The following is a 23,850-nucleotide window of genomic DNA, read 5'->3' as shown; positions in this document are numbered from 1 at the left end:
TTGTTTTTGGGAGAACGGCCTCACTCTCTTTCTGTCTGTAACCCCCACCTCATCACTGGTGCGTTCTTGACCAATCACGTGGCTTTAACCCAATACTGCGGGGTGGGGAATAGAGGACAAAACAGTCGGCCACCATTTTCTTGTTAGGAGAACGGGGTCGTTCGCGAACGACATCACTCATTGTGGCAGCTCTGTGTGTATCCCGAAAAATAGTTTGTATGCCAAGGTAAAATTGTCATAAATGTAACGTTCGTAAACCGAAAAGTTCGTAAACCGAGGTATCACTGTACTTGACCTAGACGACATAGTTCACTTGGGTGGGAGAGCAAGAGGGGGTGGGACAATTTGTGTCATTTATTAATCACTCTGAGTGGAACTATACAATTTGTACCCGAAGTGAAATATACAGCCCTTGAAAAAATAAGAGCAATAAAAGCAGCAAAATGAATGCACTCCCACCCCTCAAAAAAAAAAAAAAAAAAAAAAAAAAAAAAAAAAAAAAAAGGCCCTCCCGAGTGGACATTTGAACGCTTTGCACACGTTACCGCTTACGTTTCGAAATGCAAAAGACAAACTGTACAGAATATACTTAGCCAAAGTGATCTGTATTAATATTCCCTGCATAGGATTTGATGCCATGATTCTACATTTGGTTACTTTGTGCATGAAGCGGAAGTACTGAAAAAGCTTCCCTGGCCTATGTGACAGGAGATGGACCCCCCCCCCCCCCTATTTTTTTGTACGCTACAAGTTACATTCTCAAGGCTAACAGACTCAAATTCAAGCCTAACGTACGGGAACGGTATATGAAACCAAATCAAAAGCAATTCTACTCGGCGGCTGTCGTCCGTGATGTCATTTTTGAGCAACTCAAATATTTATCCAGACACAGCCGTGAGATTTCACCCTCAGCAGGAATTGGAGGAGGGGAGGGGGGGGGTGCAGGGGGATGTCTCTTGGGCGCTATCCACTTGCAACATTTCAACAGTGTCCACTCACATTTTCTTCAAAAGTTACGGAGTCTGTTTCAGTGCTTTTGTCATCTCAAAGCGGCTGACTAGCCCATGTCCTTTACTCACCCTCCGCCCCCCAAAAAAAACTACATCCCCAAAACCAAAAACATTCCATTACCTTCCCCGTGCTTCTGTCGATCAAATCAGAGGAGGCCCATGTGGTAAACTGTGCCCCCCCCCCCCCCCAAAAAAAAAAAAATGCCACCCACCCCACCATGGTGCTTACTGGCCGTCTGCCTCAGGGAGGTTCGCCATGCGCTTGGTCAGGCTGCGTCACAGTATCAGGCCGTCAATATGAGATGATGCCGGAGGGGGCCGACCCTGAGCCAGTTGCAGTCATCTGGAGATTCCCCGAGGAGCTGGACCTTCGTATGTGGGGGAGCAGGTAGGGCTCACTACCCATCTGGTGAACGCCGATGCGGTCCTCCTTCCTGTACGCCAGGCAGCGCCTTATAAAGGCCTGAAAAAGGAGGAGGAGTGTTACAGTAAATCTCATTTTGGTATGTTATATGACTTTGAAATCATACAGTGATACCTTGGTTTACGAACCCCTTGGCTTACGCACTTTTCGGTTTATGAACGTTATACAGTAAAGTCTCGTTATATCGATATTCAAGGGAGTCCGAAAAAATATCGATATAACCGGGACTATCGATATATCCGACCCTGTTTGCATGTAATTTTATCCGTGCGTGCATAGAAATAGTATCGATATAACCGGGACTATCGATATATCCGATATCGATATAACGAGACTTTACTGTATTTATGAAAATGTTATCTTGGCATACGAACTATTTTTCGGGATACACACGGAGCTGCCACAATGAGTGATGTGTCGTTCGCAAATGAGCCTGTTCTCCTAAAACAAAATGGCAGCCGGCTTGTTTTGGTCCTCTATTCCCCGCCCCCAGTCTTCGGTTAAAGCCACGTGATTGGTCAAGAACGCAGCAGTGAGGGGAGGTGGTTTGAACATTAAAAAGACAGGCAGATGACAGAGAGTGACAAAATGGATAGAAAACAGTGACACTTGGACTCGTTTCAACTTTGATAGTTCAAAGGCAGAGTGTAGACTGCAAGGTTAAAATTCCAATCAATCATGATCCACAAATAACCCGCACAAGCCATCTGTACACTTGATGCAAAAAGCTGTAAACCCAGCTAAACAGAACACAATTGATGAGGAACAAGGTAAAATTATCGCAGACAAAGCTCCTACAAGTGATCATTCCTCAAGATGGTGAAAGAATAACGCTACGTTCTTCATCAAGTGTTGAATGCTGATGAAACCGGCCACTCCATTCCATCAAGCCATCAATAACCATCACAAAGGTCAACCAAACGACTTTATTATACAGTCCAGTTTATTTCTTTAATTATAATACCATAGCACATTTATTATACATAAAATAAGGTATATTTTGTGTAATTTTAAGGCTTAGAAAATTAGAAAATTATGTTTTATGGGGACCTGGGAACGGATTATTCTCAGTTTAATGGTTTCCTATGGGAAATTAATTTTTGGCATACACACTTTTCGCCTTAAACACTGTCTGGGAACCAATTAAGATCGTAAGCCAAGGTATCACGGTATAAGGCGCACAGAGTTATAAGGCGGACCTTCAATGAAAGCTATATTTTAAAACCTTTTCCATTTATAGGGCGCAACTTACATTGCAAAAAAATACGGTAGTTTTGAAATTAAATCTGCAGAAATTCATCTAATAGTCAAGGGCTAATCGGTCAGCCACTTCATGCGAGTCGTTTTCATCATGAATCAATTTTTTTGCGAACATGTTTAACACTGTGAAAACTGTACTTGTGTAAACAAATGTGACGCTTGTCGGCTGGCAAAAAAAATCAAAACAAACCTTGGCTTCATGACTGGAAACAGGCTTCACAGGGAATTGAACGTCGGTAGCTTTGAGTATCGTGTTCTCCTGAAGGATGTCCTGTTGTGACTGATTATGGCCAAATGGCTGAAGAAGAAAAAAATATTCAGGTTCTTAAAGGACAACCGACACATTTTTTTTCCTAACTGACATCAGAAAAACGTTTTATAGCATCTAAAATACCCAAAACACGCAGGCTGATATTTTTAGTCAAATGCAAAACACCAATAAAATGAGTTTAAGAAAAACTGCCACAAAATGAGCTCGAAACTGGGCAGATTTAGAAAGTCCCGCCCCCTTGTTTGTGACATCACTATTGGTCACACACTGCCTTGCTCCAGAATCAAAACAATGGCTTCAGAGAGTTCAGATTCGGAGAAGATGCTTTCTTGTTACTCATCCAGTTATGAATATGATTCAAATAGTTCTGAAGAAGAAAGCATACATGTTTGCAATCGATTAAAGAAGTCCTTCCGTATCAATTCGAGCCGTCTGGACCCCAATGTAGCGCCTAGAAAATGCACCAGATGGCGCACAAGCTCCATTGGAAATGGGCTGATTTGTCCGCTGGGAATTTGTGTAATTATAATAATAATAAATAATAATAATAATAATAATAACAATAATTATAATAATAAATTTCATTCATAAGTGTCTTTCCAAATTTTCAAGGAGACTTTACAGTCACAGGATATTTTTTCTGCGGGTGAGTAGTGGCAGCCACACGTACCAGCGTTCACTCAACCAGGAAGTAACATAAAAACAACAATAATATAGCTAATAGCTAGCGAATAGATAGCTAATAGAGAATAGCAAGCAAAAAGATAACGAATAGATAGCTAATAGCTAGTGAATGAATAGCTAATAGCTAGTGAATAGATAGCTAATAGCTAGCAAATAGATAGCTAATGAATAGATAGCAAATAGATAGCTAATAGCTCACAAATAGATACCTAAAAGCTAGCGAATAGATAGCTAATAGATAGAGAATAGCAAGCAAAAAGATAGTGAATAGATAGCTAATAGCTAGTGAATGAATAGCTAATAGCTAGTGAATAGATAGCTAATAGCTAGCAAATAGATAGCTAATGAATAGATAGCAAATAGATAGCTAATAGCTCACAAATAGATACCTAAAAGCTAGCGAATAGATACCCAATAGCTAGCGAATAGATAGCTAATAGGTAGCAAATAGATAACAAAGATAGCTAATAGCTCGTGAATAGATATCTAATAGCTAGCGAATAGATAGCTAATAGCAAGCGAATAGATAGCCAATAGCGAGCGAATAGATAGCTAATAGCTAGCAAATTGATAGCTAATAGCTAGTGAATAAATAGCAAATAGCTTATAGCTAGAGAATATATAGCTAATAGCTAGCAAATAGATAATTAAATACCTAGCGAACAGATAACGAATAGATAACGAATAGATAGCTAATAGCTAGAGAATAGATAAACTTACACCTTCTTTATGCATGTTACCGCAATTGGCTGCGACACACAATGATTCACCATCGCATTATTTATGTCGTTTTCCTTCTAATTTTGCGATCAACACGGTGTTTTCAGGCGAAAAAAGTACCCAAAATGCATTGTGTGTCGCTTTCTCGGTCAGGGGCGTTCCCTACGTGACATCATTAAGGGAATCGTCATCAACTCGAAAACAAGACTTCCTGAATATTCAGCGCGAGTCTTCAAAAGTAAAATACAGCTATATGCAGTGGAATCTATGTAAAATACGCTCAGTTGAAGTCATTTGAAGTCATTTTACAAATTATGGACGCAACTTGTCCAAAGGTGTCGGTTGTCCTTTAATATTCGGGTTAACACTGAAAACCACATTTTGGGTGTCCTCACCTTCCTTCCATACAGACACTGGAAAAAAATGACACCCACAGACCACACGTCCACCTTGTTGGAGATCTTTGGAGGCTCTTTTCCAACCACAAAACATTCCGGAGGCAAGTACCTAAAAAAAAAAATATGGGATGAGACCGCAACAATCTCACGCGCACGCTGTGTCATCTCACCAATAAGTCCCCGCCCCCTGCGACGTCAAATCCATGCCGTCCACGCCATAGTTGTCATCGTCCATGATTTTGGACAAACCAAAGTCGGTGATTTTAATTTCGCCGCAGGCCGTGCCGTCCACTAACAAGATGTTACCTGACAACAAAAGAACGGAGGGGGTCATTAAAATGTTGCGTTCAACCAAAGGGCAGACCCGCCAACTTTTGAAACCAGAAAAGTCTAGTAATACTGTATGTCAACCCCAGAAAGGCCTGATCATCATCACGTGTGAAGAAAATTACTATCGGCAGAAGAAGGAGATCATAACTATCTATTAGCTATACAGTGAGACCTCAACTTACAAACACCTCAACTTACAAACTTTTTGTCTTACAAACGTCAAATTTATGAAAATTAAACCTTATAATAAGCACTATTTTCATAATACACACCCACCACGGCTGGCGGAGTGATCTTCGGCGGAAGCAAACGACCGGACAGCAACAGAGGTTAAGTTACCAACAGTCCTTATGAAAGGTGACTTTCCTTCCATAAGCCATCAATGACCATCAAAAAGGTAAATAAAACTTTATTTTACAGCACAGTTTATTTCTTTAATTACAGTCCTCATGTAATGCGCCTCTCTTTCCAAACAGCAATTCCCTTTGACCTCCAACGCCATTCCATCAAGCCATAAATGACCATCACAAATGGAAATAAAGTGACTTTATGATACAATGCAGTGTATTTCTTTCATTGCAATACAATAGCACATTTATTAGACATAGAATAAGGAATGTTGTGTGTAGTTTTAAGGCTTATTTAGTTGAAAAGTATATTTTATGGAGCCCCGGGAACGGATTATTCCCATTTTAATGGTTTCCTATGGGAATTACTTTTTTGAGATACACACTTTTCGCCTTACACACTCTGTCTGGGAACCAATTAAGTTCGTAAGTTGAGGTCTCACAGTATAGCTATCTAAGTGTCGAGCTATCTAGCTAGCTAGCTATTTGCGATCTACTGGCTGGCTAGCTAGATTTCTATCTATGTGTTTAATAGTGACATTCTGTGTATTAGCTAACTAAGTAGCTAGATAGATAGCTATAGAGCTTTCTAAGTGGCTAGCTATCTAGCTGTTGGCTATCTATGAGCTATCTGTAATTAATAGTGGCATTCAGTGTATTAGCTAACTATCTATGAGCTATATAGCTATCTAAGTGTCTAGCTATCTAGCTAGTTATCTGTTGGATATCTATCAGCTATATAGCTTTCTATCTGTGTGTTTAATAGTGGCATTCATTGTATTAGCTAACTATCTAACTATCTATGAGCTATATAGCTATCTAAGTGTCTAGCTATTTAGCTAGCTATCTGTTGGCTATCTAATAGCTATCTAGCTTTCTGTGTGTTTAATAGTGACATCCAGTGTATTAGCTAACTAACTACCTAGATACCTAGCTATTAGCTATAGAGCTATCTAAATGGCTAGCTATCTATTAGCTATCTGAGTATTTAATAGTGGCATTCAGTCTATTAGCTAACTATCTATGAGCTATATAGCTATCTAGGTGTCTAGCTATTTAGCTAGCTATCTGTTGGCTATCTAACTTTCCATCTGTGTGTTTAATAGTGACATCCAGTGTATTAGCTAACTAACTACCTAGATACCTAGCTATTAGCTATAGAGCTATCTAAATGGCTAGCTATCTATTAGCTATCTGAGTATTTAATAGTGGCATTCAGTCTATTAGCTAACTATCTATGAGCTATATAGCTATCTAAGTGTCTAGCTATTTAGCTAGCTATCTAACAGCTATCTAGCTTTCTATCTGTGTGTTTAATAGTGACATCCAGTGTATTAGCTAACTAACTACCTAGATACCTAGCTATTAGCTATAGAGCTATCTAAGTGGCTAGCTATCTATTAGCTATCTGAGTATTTAATAGTGGCATTCAGTCTATTAGCTAACTATCTATGAGCTATATAGCTATCTAGGTGTCTAGCTATTTAGCTAGCTATCTGTTGGCTATCTAACAGCTATCTAGCTTTCTATCTGTGTGTTTAATAGTGACATCCAGTGTATTAGCTAACTAACTACCTAGATATGGTGCCGGTTGTCCTTTAAGGCTTATTTAGTAGAAAATTATGTTTTATGGGGACCTGGGAACGGATTATTCTCATTTTTAATTGTTTCTCATGGGAAATAAATTTTTGGCAGACGAACTTTTTGCCTTACACACTCTTTCTGGGAACCAAATTAAGTCCGTAAGCTGAGGTATCACTGTATTCTCAAGAAATAGCTTGGCAGAGGGCTGCAGAAGTTGGCCGTCGGTCATGAATGGCTGAATCCCTTCCTGTTTTCGAGCCTTTTTTCAGTGTCCGACCGAACATCACTGACAAAGAGTCAAAAAGAAAATATTTACCTGGCTTGAGGTCATAATGGATGATGGGCGGTTTAATATCGTTGAGATATTTGAGGGCGTTGACAATCTGCATGACGATGGAGCGAGCCTCCTTCTCCGACATGAGTTTGTGTTGCTTCAAGTAAAAATCCAAATCGTTGCCGTCGCAATACTCCATAACAGTGCAAAACCTGTCAGACGAGACCACGGCGGCGTTCAAAACCACAAAAGCTAAAAAGCCCCCGTTCCCGAAGAGGTACTCGAAATTCTCAAAGTGAGGACTAACGTGTCTGTGTCCAGTGAGAAGTAGTCATAAAGTTTCACGATTCTGGGATGGTCAAGCTCCTTGTGTATTCTGTACTCTCGACACGCGTGCCTGGAGGAAAACGGGAATGTAGATGTTAGAAGATGCACAAACCAGGAAAAAATATTTCATTCCGAAGCTAACGTGAAGCCGACATACTTGTGGTAGTTCTCCTTTTTTTCGTCCCTCCAGTTTTTATTGAGTTGGTGGATTTTTACAGCGGCATACCTTTGCTCGATCAAGTCAAAAGCCTGCACGGCACAGAAGGCTGTTACAGTGATACATTGGCTTACAAACTTAATTGGTTCTCAGACAGAGTGTAAGGCGAAAAGTGTGTATCCCAAAAAAGATTGTCCCAGAGGAAACCATTAAAATGAGAATAATCCGTTCCCAGGTCCCCATAAAACATAATTTTCTACTTTCTAATTTTTCGAAGCCTTAAAACTACACAAAATACACTTTATTTTATGTATAATAAATTAAAGTATTATAATTAAAGAAATACACTGTACTATATAATAAAGTTGTTTTATTGACCTTTGTGATGGTCGTTGATGGCTTGATGGAATGGAGTGGCGAGTTTCATCAGCATTAAACACTTGATGAGGAACGCAACCTTCTTTCACCATCTTGAGGAATGATCCCTTGTAGGTGCTTTCTTTGCTATAATTTTACCTAGTTCCTCATCAATTGTGTTCTGTTTAGCTGGGTTGATAGCGTTTTGCATCAAGTGTACAGATGCCTTGTGCGGGTTATTTGTGGAGGCTGATTGATGGGAATTTTGACCTTGCAGTCTACACTCTGCCTTTGAACTATCAACGTTCAAACAAGTCCAAATTTCACTGTTTTCTATCCATTTTACATTTGTTTATTTTTTTCACTTTTTTTGTTTCAAGCTCTGTCATCTCCCTTTTGTGTGTGTGCATGTGTTTGTTTGTTTTCTCACTCTCTGTCGTCTGCCTGTCTCTTTAATGTTTAACTCCCCCTCCTCTCACTGCTGCGTTCTACACCAATCACGTGACTTTAACCGAAGATGCCATTTTGACTGGGGGCGGGGAATAGAGGACAAAACAGTCGCCTACCATTTTCTTGTTAGGAGAACAGGCTCGTTCACAAACAACACATCACTCATTGTGGCAGCTCCGTGTGTATTCCGAAAAATAGTTTGTATGCCAAGGTAACATCTTCATAAATTGAACGTTCGTAAACCGAAAAGTTCGTAAGCCAAGGGGTTCGTAAACCGAGGTATCACTGTATTTAACATTTTGTTCCACAGCACATTCGCTTTACAAAAGAATTTTTCTTCCAATAAGGTGGAAAAACTTGCCTTGTAAACTTCACTAAATCCTCCTCTCCCAAGAAGGTGCAAGAGTAGGTATCGTTCATTCAACGTTGGGTGATCTTTAAATCTGGAGGTGGAATAAAACAGTGTGACAAATTTGCAACAGCATTTGTGACTCAATAGAAATTGCAGAATAGAATCATGTATTTTCTGCATTTTTATGTGCTCAAAAATATTTGAATGTTTTTTTTATCAAAGTTTATCACATTAAAATAAAGAATTTTCAGAGATTACTAATCTTTCTTCTTTAAAACGTTTTATGCTTCTTAGAGGTTTTCATGGACTATTTTGTCCTTTAAAGTAAACAAATGTTTTTTGACACATCCAATCTAAATACAAGCAGAAAAAGGGCAAAATTTTTCATTTCTAATCATTGTGCCAAAAACGGAAATTCTGTAAAATGTAGAATAGTACAATTTGATTTAAAAAAAAAAACTTGAATGGGATTTTCATGGATAATTTTTGCCTTTACATATTCAGAAATAAATGTTTTTGGAGATGCAAAATACAAAAACAAGCAAAAATTTCCATTTTTAATCATTAATAAAAATTATGTAAAATGCAGGATAGTACATTTTGATAAAAAAAAAAAACTTAAATGGGATTTTCATGGAATATTTTAGCCTTTGAATTTTCAGAAATAAACTTTTTGGAGACACAAAATATAAAAACCAAGCAAAAAAAAGGCAAATTTTCAATTTTGAATCATTGTGCACAATATTATAATATTGCACAATAGTATAATGTGATAAAAAATATATTAGAGTGTATATATATAAAAGAAATATTTTAGGCCTAAACTTTTTGAAGATGCAAAATACACAAATGAGTAAAAAAAACAGACAAAAAAAAAAATCAAATTTTTAATTGGGCCAAAAACGGAAAATTATAAATATTGCAGATTTATAATTGATAAAAAAAATTATGTTCGTAAGGGGTTTTCATGGAATATTTTAGCCCTAAACATTTCAGAAATATTTTTTGAGACGCAAAATACAAAAATAAGCAAAAAAAAACAGCACATTGTCCATTTTTAATCATTGTACCAAAAACAGAAAATTATGGATATTACATTATAGTATAATACGTCTGTGTAAGCTCTCAGTCGTACAGGAGTGATCCATCGATGAAAAGGTTTATTCAGCCGTCATCTATACTTTTTTTGAAGGTGTCGGACGTTTCGCTTCTTATCCAAGATGCTTCTTCAGCTAACTATAGTGTTACTGGTAGTATCGGCCCTATATATAGATATATCCCTAATGTCCAGATGAGGTGATACCGGAGGGAGTGGGGCAATCAGGCCAGTCGTTAGTCAGGAATGTAGGAACAATCGGTGGGGCCGCAGGGATACCCCAACCTGAGAGTAGGGACCTATCATAGCAGTGTCTGGCGCCGCCATGTCTGGATATTAGGGATATATATATAGGGCCGAAACTACCAGTAAGACTTTAGTTTGCTGACGAAGCTTCTTGCATAACAAGCGAAACGTCCGACACCTTCAAAAAAGTACAGGTGACGGCTGAAGAAACCTTTTCATCAATTATAGTATAATGTGCTAAAAAATATAAGTTCCTTAGAGGTTTTAATGGAATATTTTAGCCCTTAACTTTTGAGTATTAAACACTTTTTTGGAGATGCATAGTACAAAAACAAGAAAAAAACTGTTAATTTTCCATTTTTAATCATTGTTCCCAAGCGCAGCTTCGTGTGAACAGCAAGCGACATTGATTGACACTCACTGTGAACTGTCTTCGTTATTTAATCTCTTCAGCTCCCGAATGTGAAGGTTACGGACCCTCTCCAGACGTTCCAACTCCGCCTGGATCTCGGCTTCTTCCTAGAAAAGATTTGCAAGCAAATGAAACTTCAGAGTTGGGACTGCAAGGAACGGCGGGAAGGACGGAATATTAACGATTGCCGTTATGCCGCCGTAGTTGTCATGACAACAACAATAGAAACGTCTCCGAATCTGGATTCAACTCTCCTGATTCTAAAGATTGCTTCCTGAGAGATGTTATACACCAGCGGTGTCCAAACTTGTTTTGGAAAGGGGGCCAGATTTGGTGTGTTAAAAATGTTGGAGTGGGCGGGGGCAACCATGGCGGACGTTCTTTAGATATACAGTGATACGTTCGCTTACAAACTTAAGTGTGTAGGGTGAAAATTGTGTATTCCAAAAATTTATTTCCCATCGGAAACCATTAAAATGAGAATAATCCGTTCTCAGGTCCCCATAAAACATAATTTTGTACTTTCTAATTTTCTAAGCCTTAAAACTACACAAAATACAGTAAAGTCTCGTTATATCGATATTCAAGGGAGTCCGAAAAAATATCGATATAACCGGGACTATCGATATATCGACCCTGTTTGCATGTAATTTTCTCCGTGCGTGCATAGAAATAGTATCGATATAACCGGGACTATCGATATATCCGATATCGATATAACGAGACTTTACTGTATACCTTATTTTATTATAATAAATGTGCTAAAGTCTTATAATTAATGAAATAAACTGAAATAAAATTGACCACGGGCCACATTTGGCCCCTGGGCCGTATTTTGGCAAGCAGCTCTACGCTCACGGATTGACAAACCTTCTTGAGGTGTCCAAGTCGCAATTTGAAGATCTCCTCTTGTTCGTGGTACTCAGCTAGCGTCAGCCTTTATAGAAGAAAAGCCCAAGAAATGCGAATTACGGATGACGGAAAAAGTGAATGACGCTTTCGGGTCGTCGTTCCGCCCTCGAGATGGCAACTTACAGCTGAGGAAGGCTCGGTTTGAGGAAAGGATCGCTCTCCGCTCCGTTCACTGCCTTAGTTTTGCGTTGCTTTGGCTCAGAGTTTGTCGCGGGTGCTTGAGCGTTATTGGACGAAGGCGGTTTCCTCTTGGCGAGTAGTTTACGCTGCCTCTCGATATCCTCCCTTTGTTGATTGATCGACTCCTGCTGTCTGAAGATGAAATCGGATGGGGTTGTTTCGACGCTCAAACGGGCGTGTAACGTCAAATGGTGTCAAAGCGCCCTCACTTGACGAGGTTCTGGAAAGCGTAGCCGTCAGTCCACTGTTCAGTAAACGAGGCGCCGTGCCTGACTGTGGTGAAATGGCCCAAACGGAGTCGGTCCTGCATACTTTTTTCCCGGCAGGCCTGCTTCTCTTGGTTGCTCTGTTAAAGGACAACCGACACAATTTTTTTGTTTCCTCACTGACATCAGAAAAACGTATTATAGCATCTAAAATACCCAAAAAACGCAGGATGATATTTTTAGTCAAATGCAAAACACCAATAAAAATGACTTAAAGTGTCCCAAAACTACTTCAAAATGACCCCGAAAATGGACAAAGGTTTCAAATGAGATTATGTAAACTGGTGATTTTTTTCATTGGAAGTGTGCAGCTGTTATTCTACAAGAATCCCAGACCTGTTGTCAAAAGCTTTTTTTTTCCTTAAAGGACAACCGACACCATTTTTTTTGTTTCCTACCTGACATCAGAAAAACATTTTATAGCTTCTAAAATACCCAAAACACGCAGGCTGATATTTTTAGTCAAATGAAAAACACCAATAAAAATGACTTAGTGTCCCAAAACTACTTCAAAATGACCTCAGAAAGTTTCAGTTTCAGAAGGTCCCGCCCCCCTTGTTTGCGACGTCACGCAAGGACATCTTGCCTTGCCCCAAAAATCAAAACAATGGCTTCAGAGAGTTCAGATTCAGAGAAGATGCTTTCTTGTTACTCATCCAGTTATGAATATGATTCAAATAGTTCTGAAGAGCAAAGCATAAATGTTTGCAATCGATTAAATAAGTCCTCCTGTATCAATTTGAGCCGTCAGGACTCCAATGTAGCGTCCCAGAAAATGCACAAGATGGCGCCCAAGCTCCGTTGGAAATGGGGTGACTTGTCTGCTGGGAATTTGTGTCAACTAGTATCAAATAGTAGTCTTGGTGCAACACACAACAATTCACCATCACGTTATTTGTATTTTCCTTCTAATTTCAACATCAACACGAAGTTTTCAGACCAAACAAAGTACCCAAAATGCATTGTGTGTCGCTTTCTCAGTCAAGGGCGTTCCAGATGTGATGTCACATCTGGAATCGTCACCAAATCGAAAACAAGACTTCCTGAATATTTAGCGCGAGTCTTAAAACGTAAAATATAGCTATATGCGGTGGAATCTTTGTAAAATACGCTCAGTAGAAGTCATTTGAAGTGATTTTACAAATTATGGACACAACTTGTCCGGGGGCGTCGGTTGTCCTTTAAAATTACACAAAATATACCTATTTTATGTATAATAAATGTGTCACCGTACCTTTTCGATGAGTAGTTTCTTGCTCATGGTGATGCATTTATTCAAGCGTTCCTTGTATTTTTCAAGTAATTTCTGTTGCTCGTCTATCTGTCGCCTGAGATCGCAGTTGGCCTAGCGAAAGAGGAAGAAAAAAAAAAGGAAATTCTTCTTTTCCTTTCGGCTTTTCCCTTCAAGGGGTCGCCACAGCGAATCGGTAACCTCCATCTTCAGAGGTATGATACGCATGTTTGTAAAAAGTAAATAAAAAAAAAAACAACGCAAAAGAGCAACGAGCGCGACGCCGTTCAGACACATTTGCAAAGGAGAAAACAGGCCGCATACCCGCAACAAATCGTCTATCCTCCCTTCCTTCTTCTCAAGGTCGAGATTCTTCGTGCTTTCAAGGGCAGCCAGTTTCAATACCGTGAGGTCAGTCTAGTTGACAAAAAAATATCAATAACCCGGAAAAAGAAGCTTAATTAAAAAGAACGACAAAAAAAAAAAAAACAACACTGCGATCCCTCACCTGAACAAATTTCACCGCAAGTTGTTTTGGATGAGCCATGTGGTCACCAAAAGACAAACTGGTGGGAGAGGAGCTGTTTTGTCTCCCCTGCAACTGAAGAGAGATAAACATTTACACAGAGGAAGCCAAAAACTCACAACATGAACCGCAACACGGACATTTTTTGTTTTATTTCTTTGGGGGGGGGGGTTGATAAAACTTACAGCGGTGCCCTGAGTGGAGTGCGAATGAGAATTCTGAGGAGAACGAATCACCGGCGGCAGGCCTCTCACCGGGCTGGAACCATTTCCTGCCTGGAACTACAAGCAAATGAAAAATAATAATCAATAAAAATACAGTGATACCTCGGTTTACGAACCCCTTTGGCTTACGAACTTTTCGGTTTACGAAGGTCAAATTGATGAAAATTTTACCTTGGCATACAAACTATTTTTCGGGATACACACGGAGCGCCACAATGAGTGATGTGTCGTTCGCGAATGAGCCTGTTCTCCTAATAAGAAAATGGCAGGGGACTCTATTCCCCGCCCCCAGTCTTCAGTTAAAGCCACGTGATTGGTCAAGAATGCAGCAGTGAGGGGAGGTGGTTTAAACATTAAAGAGACACGCAGACGACAGAGAGAGAGATAGAGTGAGAAAATGGATAGAAAACAGTGAAATTTGGACTTGTTTCAACGCTGATGTACTTTAGTGTAGACTGCAAGGTTAAAATTCCCATCAACTAGGCTCCACAAATAACCCACACAAGCCATATGTACACTTGATGCAAAAAGCTATCAACCCAGCTAAACAGAACACAATTGATGAGGAACTAGGTAAAATTATTGCAGAGAAGCACCGACAAGGGATCATTCCTCAAGATTGTGAAAGAAGGTTACGTTGCTCATCAAGTGTTTAATGCTGATGAAAGCGGCCACTCCATTCCATTAAGCCATCAACGACCATCACAAACGTAAATAAAACAACTATTATACAGTAGAGTACATTTCTTTAATTATAATACCATAGCACATTTACTATACATAAAATAATGTATATTTTGTGTAGTTTTAAGGATCAGAAAATTAGAAAGTAGAAAATTATGTTTTATGTGGACCTGGGAACGGATTATTATCATTTTAATGGTTTCCTATGGGAAATTAATTTTTGGGATACACACTTTTCGCCTTACACACTGTCTGGGAACCAATTAACTCATGTTTAAACCACCTCCCCTCACTGCTGCGTTCTTGACCAATCACATGGCTTTAACTGAAGACTGGGGGCGGGGTATAGAGGACAAAAATGAGTCCCCTGCCATTTTCTCATTAGAAGAACAGGCTCATTCGCGAACGACACATCACTCATTGTGGCGCTCCGTGTGTATCCCGAAAAATAGTTCGTATGCCAAGGTAAAATTTTCATAAATGTAACGTTCGTAAACCGAAAAGTTCGTACGTCAAGGGGTTCGTAAACAGAGGTATCACTGTACACCAAAGAACACCCAAAAAATGCCATAATTCACAACAGCAGCAGATCTGCTGTTGCTTTGTTTTTTTTTTGTATTTTTTTCCTGACCCGTTTTTTGTGTGTGTGTGTGTGTTGTTTTAAAGCAAAAAATATATAAGATCGGGAGCAGCGCCGTCTCAGAAAACTTACATCAAAATAATCACTAATCTTGGGGCCGCGCACAGTCGTCTTCCCTGTGAAGAGAAAAGCAAACGGACAGTAATGTTAGTCTGATTCTTCATTTTAACATAAACGGGCTATATGCCTTTTTAGGTGTTCCTTGGATGTCAAAGTGTACCGAAAATACATACATAAATTAAAAAAAAAAAGCCAGAAATGGCTAGAGAGTATATGGTTTTTTTTTTTTCTCCGCAGGACAGTGCCGCCACGGAAGGTTATAATAAGGGGGCAATAATAATAATTAAAAAAAAGTACTTGCCTTGGCTACTCTCTGACTGAATGTCAGGCTTTCTTTTTCTGCCTCGGGGTGTTTCGGATTGCTTCTTCTCGGGAGTCTGAGTAGAGAGAGGCTATTTCATTAAAAAAAAAAAAAAAAAACCAGACAGTAACTTTCTCAACTAGTAGCGCATCAGAATTGTCACACGTGATTAGTTTCATAATGTTGCGGTTTTTTTTTTAAGGATAACCGACGCCTCCGGATAAGTTGTGTCCATAATTTGTAAAATCACCTCAAATGACTTCTACTGAGCGTATTTTACAAAGATTCCACCAAATATAGCTATATTTTACGTTTTAAGACTCGCGCTGAATATTCAGCAAGTCTTGTTTTTGAGTTGGTGACGATTCCTGAAGTGACGTCACTGAAGGAACGCCCCTGACCAATAAAGCGACACACGATGCATTTTGGGTACTTTGTTTGGTCTGAAAACTTTGTGTTGATAGCGAAATTAGAAGGAAAAAACAAATAACGGAATGGTGAATCATTGTGTGTTGCATCAAGACTACTATTTGATACTAGTTGACACAAATTCCCAGCAGACAAGTCACCCCATTTCCAAAAGAGCTTGGGCGCCATCTTGTGCATTTTCTGGTAGCTACATTGGAGTCCGGATGCCTTAAAATGGTACAGAAGGACTTCTTTAATCGATTGCAAACATTTATGCTTCCCTCTTCAGAACAAGAAAGCATCTTCTCCGAATCTGAAGCCATTGTTTTGATTCTAGAGCAAGGCAGGACGTCCTGGCGTGACGTCACGAACAAGGGGGCGGGGCCTTCTGAAACAGAACCTTTCTGAGGTCATTTTGAAGTCGTTTTGGGACACTAAGTCATTTTTATTGGTGTTTTGCATTTGACTAAAAATATCAGCCTGCGTGTTTTGGGTATTTTAGAAGCTATAAAACGTTTTTCTGATGTCAGGTTGGAAACAATGTTGCTTTTGCCTGGCGGCGAAGCGTTGCTGTCATTTGATGCCAAAACTCACAATTGGTTCACGACAAAAGAAGGCTGGAAAAGTGTGAAAATAAAACCGTGGTCTAGGGGTTATTTCAAGTTAGAATTCAGTTTTGACCCCCCTCAAACGTACCGAGTAGGCTGGTGAGCCGCCTCGCTTCACGTCTGAGCTCTAAAAGTGAAAGAGAATGAAGAATATTCAGACCAAATATATATATATATATATATATATATATATATATATATATATATATATATATATATTATTAAATATAAATATAAAATGCATATATATATATATATATATATAAACAAATGCAAACAATGAAAAATATTAAGACCAAACAAACATAATTTAACAATTAAATAAACAAACAAACACACAAACAACAAAAATGATTGAGATGAAATAAACACAACAAATTAACAAACAAATAAACAAATACACAAACGAATACATAGATAAAAAGAGAGAGGTGGCATTTCCATCACCTCTTAAAGGACAACCAACACCATTTTTTTGTGTCCCAACTGACATCAGAAAAACTTTTTAGAGCATCTAAAATACCCAAAACACGCAGACTGACATTTTTCGTCAAATGCAAAACACCAATAAAAATGACTTGAAGTGTCCCAAAACTGCCACAAAAAGAGCTCGGAACTGGGCAGATTCATAAAATCCCGCCCCCTTGTTCATGACGTCACGCCGGGATACTACTTCACAAACTGCCTCGCTCCAGAATCAAACCAATGGCTTCAGCGAGTTCAGAATAGAAGAAGATGCTTTCTTGTTACTCATCCAGTTATGAATATGATTCAAATAGTTCTGAAGAAGAAAGCATACATGTTTGCAATCGATTAAATAATTTATTCCGTGTCATTTTGAGGCATCAGGGGTGTGAAATGTTGCACCCAAAAAAGGCAGAAAATGGCGACAAAGCTGTGTAAGGAATTAATCAGCCCGTTTCCACAGGCGGATTAATTCCTTACATGGAGCTTTGTCGCCCTCTTCTGCCTCTTTTTGGTCCCACATGACGTTTTCAGACCAAAGTACAGCAAAATGCATTGACGTGATGGAACGACTGCTACAATGTGTCCTTTTTTTCGGTGAGGGGTGTTCCTTCAGTGACGTAGGCTGAGGACTCGTCACCAACTCAAAAACAAGACTTCCGGACTATTCAGCGTGAGTCTTAAAACGTTAAATATAGCTATATGCCGTGGAATACAGTAAAGTCTCGTTATATCGATATCGGATATATCGATAGTCCCGGTTATATCGATACTATTTCTATGCACGAACGGAGAAAATTACATGCAAACAGGGTTGGATATATCGATAGTCCCGGTTATATCGATATTTTTTCGGACTGCCTTGAATATCGATATAACGAGACTTTACTGTATTTGTAAAATACGCTCAGTAGAAGTCATTTGAAGTGATTTTACAAATTATGGACACAACTTGTCCGGAGACGTCGGTTGTCCTTTAAATACAGTAAAGTCTCGTTATATCGATATCGGATATATCGATAGTCCCGGTTATATCGATACTATTTCTATGCACGAACGGAGAAAATTACATGCAAACAGGGTTGGATATATCGATAGTCCCGGTTATATCGATATTTTTTCGGACTCCCTTGAATATCGATATAACGAGACTTTACTGTAACATAAATGAAAGTCATTTAATGGTGGAAGAATAGAACAGCCAGAAAAAAAGTACCTCCGACTCTTTATCGCTTGAAGATCCCAAACTTCCAAAACTATGGTTCGAACATTCATTATTGGTCAAACCCTAGAATGAAAAGTGTTCAAATTTAGGTTACACACAACCACGTCATCACAAATGACTGTAATTTTATTTATTTTTTGTTGCCTACTTTAGCTCCTCCGCTTGCGCTCCCGGTGCTGCCACCGGTGCTGCCGCCGACCCCACCCATAAAACGAGCCTCCAGCAGCTCTTGTCTGCGGGGGTCCAGGCTGTGCAGCTCCTCCATGGCGCCTGCGAACATTAGAGACAATCGACAGCGCATTTGGGTTAGCGGACGAAATCGTTTTGTCCTAGTAGTAAAAGACACACTCAAGAGGAGAAAGCAAGAAGAACGCTTGGGTATGAATCGGGATTTTTTTTTTATTATTATTTATATCATATTTACAACTCTGACCATATTGCTCAGCACAAATGTCATGTGAGGTGCAGTCCTGGTGTTTTGACAGCAAGTCAAGGATAAATAATTCATTCTTATTAGCCGATTGTGTGAGCTCCCGGGGCACCGGCAAAACTGGAGCCGATGTAAACCTGCGCGAGAACTATGTCGCCGCCATTTTGTATTTGCAGGTACAGAGAAAATAGAATGGAAAGTATTGCAAGATTAATATAGCCGGGGGAGGGCTGAGTTAACTTTTGGTGGGATGGAATTAAAAATAAATAGACAAATAAATGGACAAATAGATAAATACATCAATGAATAAGCACATAAATAGCTAGCTAGACAGCTAACTAGCTACAGTAGCTAGACATCTAGTTCGACAGAAGTACGAATTGTCCACCCATAATGTTTTTTCTTTCCAAATAAGCGGCTCCATCTTGCAGCCTGTGAGGTGAATTTTGTGTTTTTTTATTTCACTTCTAAAGTATATTTTTTTGGCGGGATTGAATTAAAAAAAAAAAAAAAAATAAATGGAGAAATATAGAAATACAGTAAAGTCTCGTTATATCGATATTCAAGGGAGTCCGAAAAAATATCGATATAACCGGGACTATCGATATATCCAACCCTGTTTGCATGTAATTTTCTCCGTGCGTGCATAGAAATAGTATCGATATAACCGGGACTATCGATATATCCGATATCGATATAACGAGACTTTACTGTACATAAATGAATAAGCGCACAAATAGCTAGCTAGACAGCTATAGCTACAGTAGCGAGACAGCTAGCTAGATAGCTAGCTACACAGCAGTACGAATTGTCCACCCATGATAAAATTTCCAAATAAGCGGCTCCATCTTGCAGCCTGCGAGATGAATTTTGTGCGTTTTTTTGTTATTTCACTTCTTAAGTATAATTTTTTTGGTGGGATGGAATTTAAAAAAAAAACAAATACATGGACAAATATATAAATACATCAATGAATAAGCACGTAAATTGCTAGCTAGCTACACAGCTAGCTATATAACTAGTTTTACAGCTAGCTATACAGCTAACTAGACAGCTAGATAGCTACTGTAGCTAGACAGCTAGCCAGACATCTAGCTAGACAGCTAGCTAGACAGGAGTACGAATTATCCACCCATGATAAATCTTTTTTCTTTCCAAATAAGCGGCTCCATCTTACAGCCTGTGAGGTGAATTTTGTGCGTTTTTTTGTTATTTCACTTCTTAAGTATAATTTTTTTTGGTGGGATGGAATAAAAAAAACCAAATAAATGGACAAATATAGAAATACATCAATGAATAAGCACGTAAATTGCTAGCTAGCTACACAGCTAGCTATATAACTAGCTTTACAGCTAGCTATACAGATAACTAGACAGCTAGATAGCTACTGTAGCTAGACAGCTAGCCAGACATCTAGCTAGACAGGAGTACGAATTGTCCACCCATGATAAATCTTTTTTTCTTTCCAAATAAGCGGCTCCATCTTGCAGCCTGTGAGGTGAATTTTGTGTGTTTTTTTTTGTTATTTCACTTCTAAAGTACATTTTTTTGGTGGGATGGAATTAAAAAAAAATAAATAAATGGACAAATATAGAAATATATAAATGAATAAGCGCACAAATAGCTATCTAGACAGCTAGCTAGACAGCTATAGCTACAGTAAAAAAAAAAAAAACACATTTAAAGGGATTAAAAAATACCAATTAAAAAATAACAATAAAAAATAAACTACACTAAATAAAGCAAACGGTGTTGGAATTTTCAGGTTGACACTAATGATAAAATAAATAATAAATAATCATAAACTAGAGACAAATAGTCATATCCAAATGCACCATTTATTATTATTATTATTATTATTATATATTTTTTATTTGCTTATTCATTTCATTACTGTTGATTTTCATGTTTTAATAATAATAATAATAATAATAATCATGAATTTTATTTATAAGCGCTTTCAAAACTCTCAAGGACACTACAGTGTTGATACCATTTTTTGTCATGTTATAATAATAATAATAATAATAATAATAATAATAATAATAATAATAATAATAATAATAATAATACATTTCATTTCTCAGCACCTTTCGAAACTCTCAAGGTCACTTTACAGTGACAGAATAAGTTTTTTTTCTGTGGGTGAGCAGTGGCAGCCACGCGCCAGCGTTCACTCAACCTATTGTACAATGTCGCATGGAAGCTTGAGCTGAGGAAATGTGTGAATTAAATTTAAAAAAAAAATCATAATTACGGATTTACCGAAAATCACTGTATGCGACTTTGCACATTTTGGCCTGTCACGGGGGGGAAGGAAACACAACCTCAGCAATAAACAAAGTACGACTCCATTGCCAAAAAGAATCTGGAGGCCATATTGTTTGCAGTGGAACAATGTCAACAAACGTACATCTGACAATGCGATTACCAAGTAGATAATAAAAACAAAAACATGGACCAAGCTATTTTTTTTTGTCTCTGCTGCAGTTTTAGCGAAACAATGAAAACAGTAGCAAATAATGTGTTAAAAGGGTTGATAATGATGTCAACCAAGATTTCTCAAGAACTTATGACTTTAAGTTGGCTCCTACAGCTGTTGCAATGATTTACAACTGATACCACCCGTGATTTACTGCTCCTTTGGTCAATAAAACAGGTTTAAGATATCTTTTTTGGACACATTTTCTCAAAGGCCCCTTTCGCGTAACTGAAGTCACAGTGACACAGGGAATACAACCCATTGCCTTTTGACCCAGTAACTTTCCGAAACATTAATACAGTGATACCTCGGTTTACGAACCTCTTGGCTTACGAACTTTTTGGTTTACGAATGTTACATTTATGAAAACGTTACTTTGGCATACGAACTTTACTTTGGCATACGAACTTTTTTCGTACACGGAGCTGCCTCAATGAGTGATGTGTCGTTCGCGAACGAGCCAGTTCTAACAACAAAATGGCAGCCGACTGTTTTTGTCCTCTATTCCCCGCCCCCGGTCTTCGGTTAAAGCCACGTGATTGGTCAAGAACGCAGCAGTGAGGGTGGGGGGTTTAAACATTAAAGAGACAGGCAGACGACAGAGAGAGTGTTTCAACCTTGATAGTTCAACGGTAGAGTGTAGACTGCAAGGTTAAAATATCCCATCAATAAGGCTCCACAAATAACCCGCACAAGCCATCTGTACGCTTGATGCAAAAAGCTATCAACCCAGCTAAACAGAACACAATTGATGAGGAACTAGGTAAAATTATAGCAGAGAAAGCACCTCCAAGGGATCATTCCTCAAGATGGTGAAAGAAGAAGGCTACGTTCCTCATCAAGTGTTTAATCCTGATGAAACCGGCCACTCCATTCCATCAAGCCATCAACAAAAACCACAAAGATAAATAAAATGACTTTATCATACAGTACAGTTTATTTCTTTAATTATAATACCATAGCACATTTATTATACATCAAATCAGGTATATTTTGTATAGTTTTAAGGCTTAGAAAAGTAGAAAATTATTTTTTATGGGGACCTGGGAACGGATTCTTCTCATTTTAATGGTTTCCTATGGGAAATTATTTTTTGGGATACACACTTTTCGCCTTACACACTCTGTCCGGGAACCAATTAAGTTCGTAAGCCAAGGTATCACTGTACAAGCAAGCTCTGTGTTGTTGTTTTTTTTTATATAAAGCTCTGCCATGAATGTCTGTGTGTGCGAGAATTATCTATATTCAAGCCCCTGCGAGAACAAGTGGTTGAACCCTTACAGGCATGGCTGTGAATGTCATTTTAACTCCATGCTGCTCAGCACACTGGCCACCTGTTTATGGCAGAGACACTTGGGAAAGTCCTAAAATGCTCTGGCATTAATTAATGGCCCACTTCCAACAACTTTGCTGCAATGACAGTCTCGGATCAGACTTTTACTGAATCTCATCGTTTGCTATTTCACCGCCTTTCCAGATTTTTTTCTATATCCTAGTCTGATTTCACAATCTCGCCTTCGTGTCATCATTTAGAGGGAAAAGAAGATGCACGGGCTAAACGTGGCCATTTTCAACTTGTAATGGTGACAATTTGGGGATTTGTGGCAGTGACATCCGATTTGGAAAGTTACTCCTGTCTGCTTTGATAATAAAAGGTCACCTAAGGCTAAAGTCCTTTCTCTCTTCGCATTTCATGTCAAGCCTTCGCCGCATTATATTAAGATTGGTGCAAAGTGATGATAGACGTCACGTTGTGACACGGCAATCGCCGCACAATGGTGGATGTGCACCTATGTGCAAGCATGCCAAGTGCTGATAAAGACATCGGGAACCATCAGCAGACATTGCTTTGTCCCCTTCTTTACCTTCATCGGTAACTTGACTAGCTCGTGCAAAAAAAAAGGTGCATGCTTAACATGGCTGCGTGCATCCACAACAATCGCAACCTTTCCTACTCATTGATACTCGCGGACAATAAACGTGCAGGTATCTAAAATATAAATATTCGCAATCCGAGGCCCTGGAAAAGACGATGCTTTAGTGGTGCTAGCTAGTAGCCAAAAGAGCCTCAATGGACTTTGGAGCCGACATTCTGCTAACATTCGCGACTTTGCGTACTCACTCCCGTCTTCTCGCTGCAATTTCCTTCTCGTTCTGTCCCCGCAAAAAATAAATAAACACACAGGGAGAGAAATACATAGATTAATCTTTGTGAAAATGTCCCACAATACCTTTAAGGGCCTTCAGCAGCGCCGTTGTATGTTGCTGAAAACACGGTCCGTGTTGAGGACGTGGAGAGCTGGGACCAAAGATGGCGGCCCCTCCAAACTTCCACTACTTTGGACACTCATCAAGCTACTTTTATGCCGCGTACTTGACGCCTCGGGGCCGATACATTGCCTCGCTCGCCGGCGGTGAAATTACCAGTCGGATCTGGGAGAAAGGTAGTAATTATAATTCGGTTAGTGTTGTACTATCCTCTTGACGGCTAGATACGTACACGGTGTAT

At 39.0% G+C, this 23,850-nt stretch overlaps 1 protein-coding gene across 1 annotated transcript; it reads right to left on the bottom strand.

Annotated features, from left to right (window-relative positions):
• Positions 1–37: 37 nt before the first annotated feature.
• LOC148894357 (serine/threonine-protein kinase tousled-like 1-B) lies at positions 38–23,591 on the bottom strand. Its single transcript, XM_089002430.1, has 22 exons — positions 23,573–23,591; positions 18,578–18,699; positions 18,421–18,492; positions 16,828–16,866; positions 15,724–15,799; positions 15,435–15,478; positions 14,000–14,095; positions 13,797–13,889; positions 13,613–13,705; positions 13,292–13,402; positions 12,001–12,137; positions 11,735–11,923; positions 11,570–11,636; positions 10,709–10,806; positions 8,955–9,036; positions 7,787–7,878; positions 7,610–7,699; positions 7,345–7,514; positions 4,938–5,073; positions 4,765–4,876; positions 2,885–2,992; positions 38–1,473 (listed from the first exon to the last, which is right to left on the bottom strand). Exons 2-22 carry the CDS (start codon positions 18,692–18,694, stop codon positions 1,303–1,305), a joined length of 2,193 nt encoding a protein of 730 aa, XP_088858556.1. The 5' UTR covers positions 18,695–18,699; positions 23,573–23,591; the 3' UTR covers positions 38–1,302.
• Positions 23,592–23,850: the final 259 nt, after the last annotated feature.

This window comes from Hippocampus bargibanti, linkage group LG08 (assembly GCF_051943395.1).
Source record: "Hippocampus bargibanti isolate YZ-2025 linkage group LG08, ASM5194339v1, whole genome shotgun sequence".
NCBI lineage: Eukaryota > Metazoa > Chordata > Actinopteri > Syngnathiformes > Syngnathidae > Hippocampus > Hippocampus bargibanti.
The sequence above is the reverse complement of the archived record's forward strand: the minus strand, read 5'-3'. Positions and strand labels throughout refer to the sequence as shown.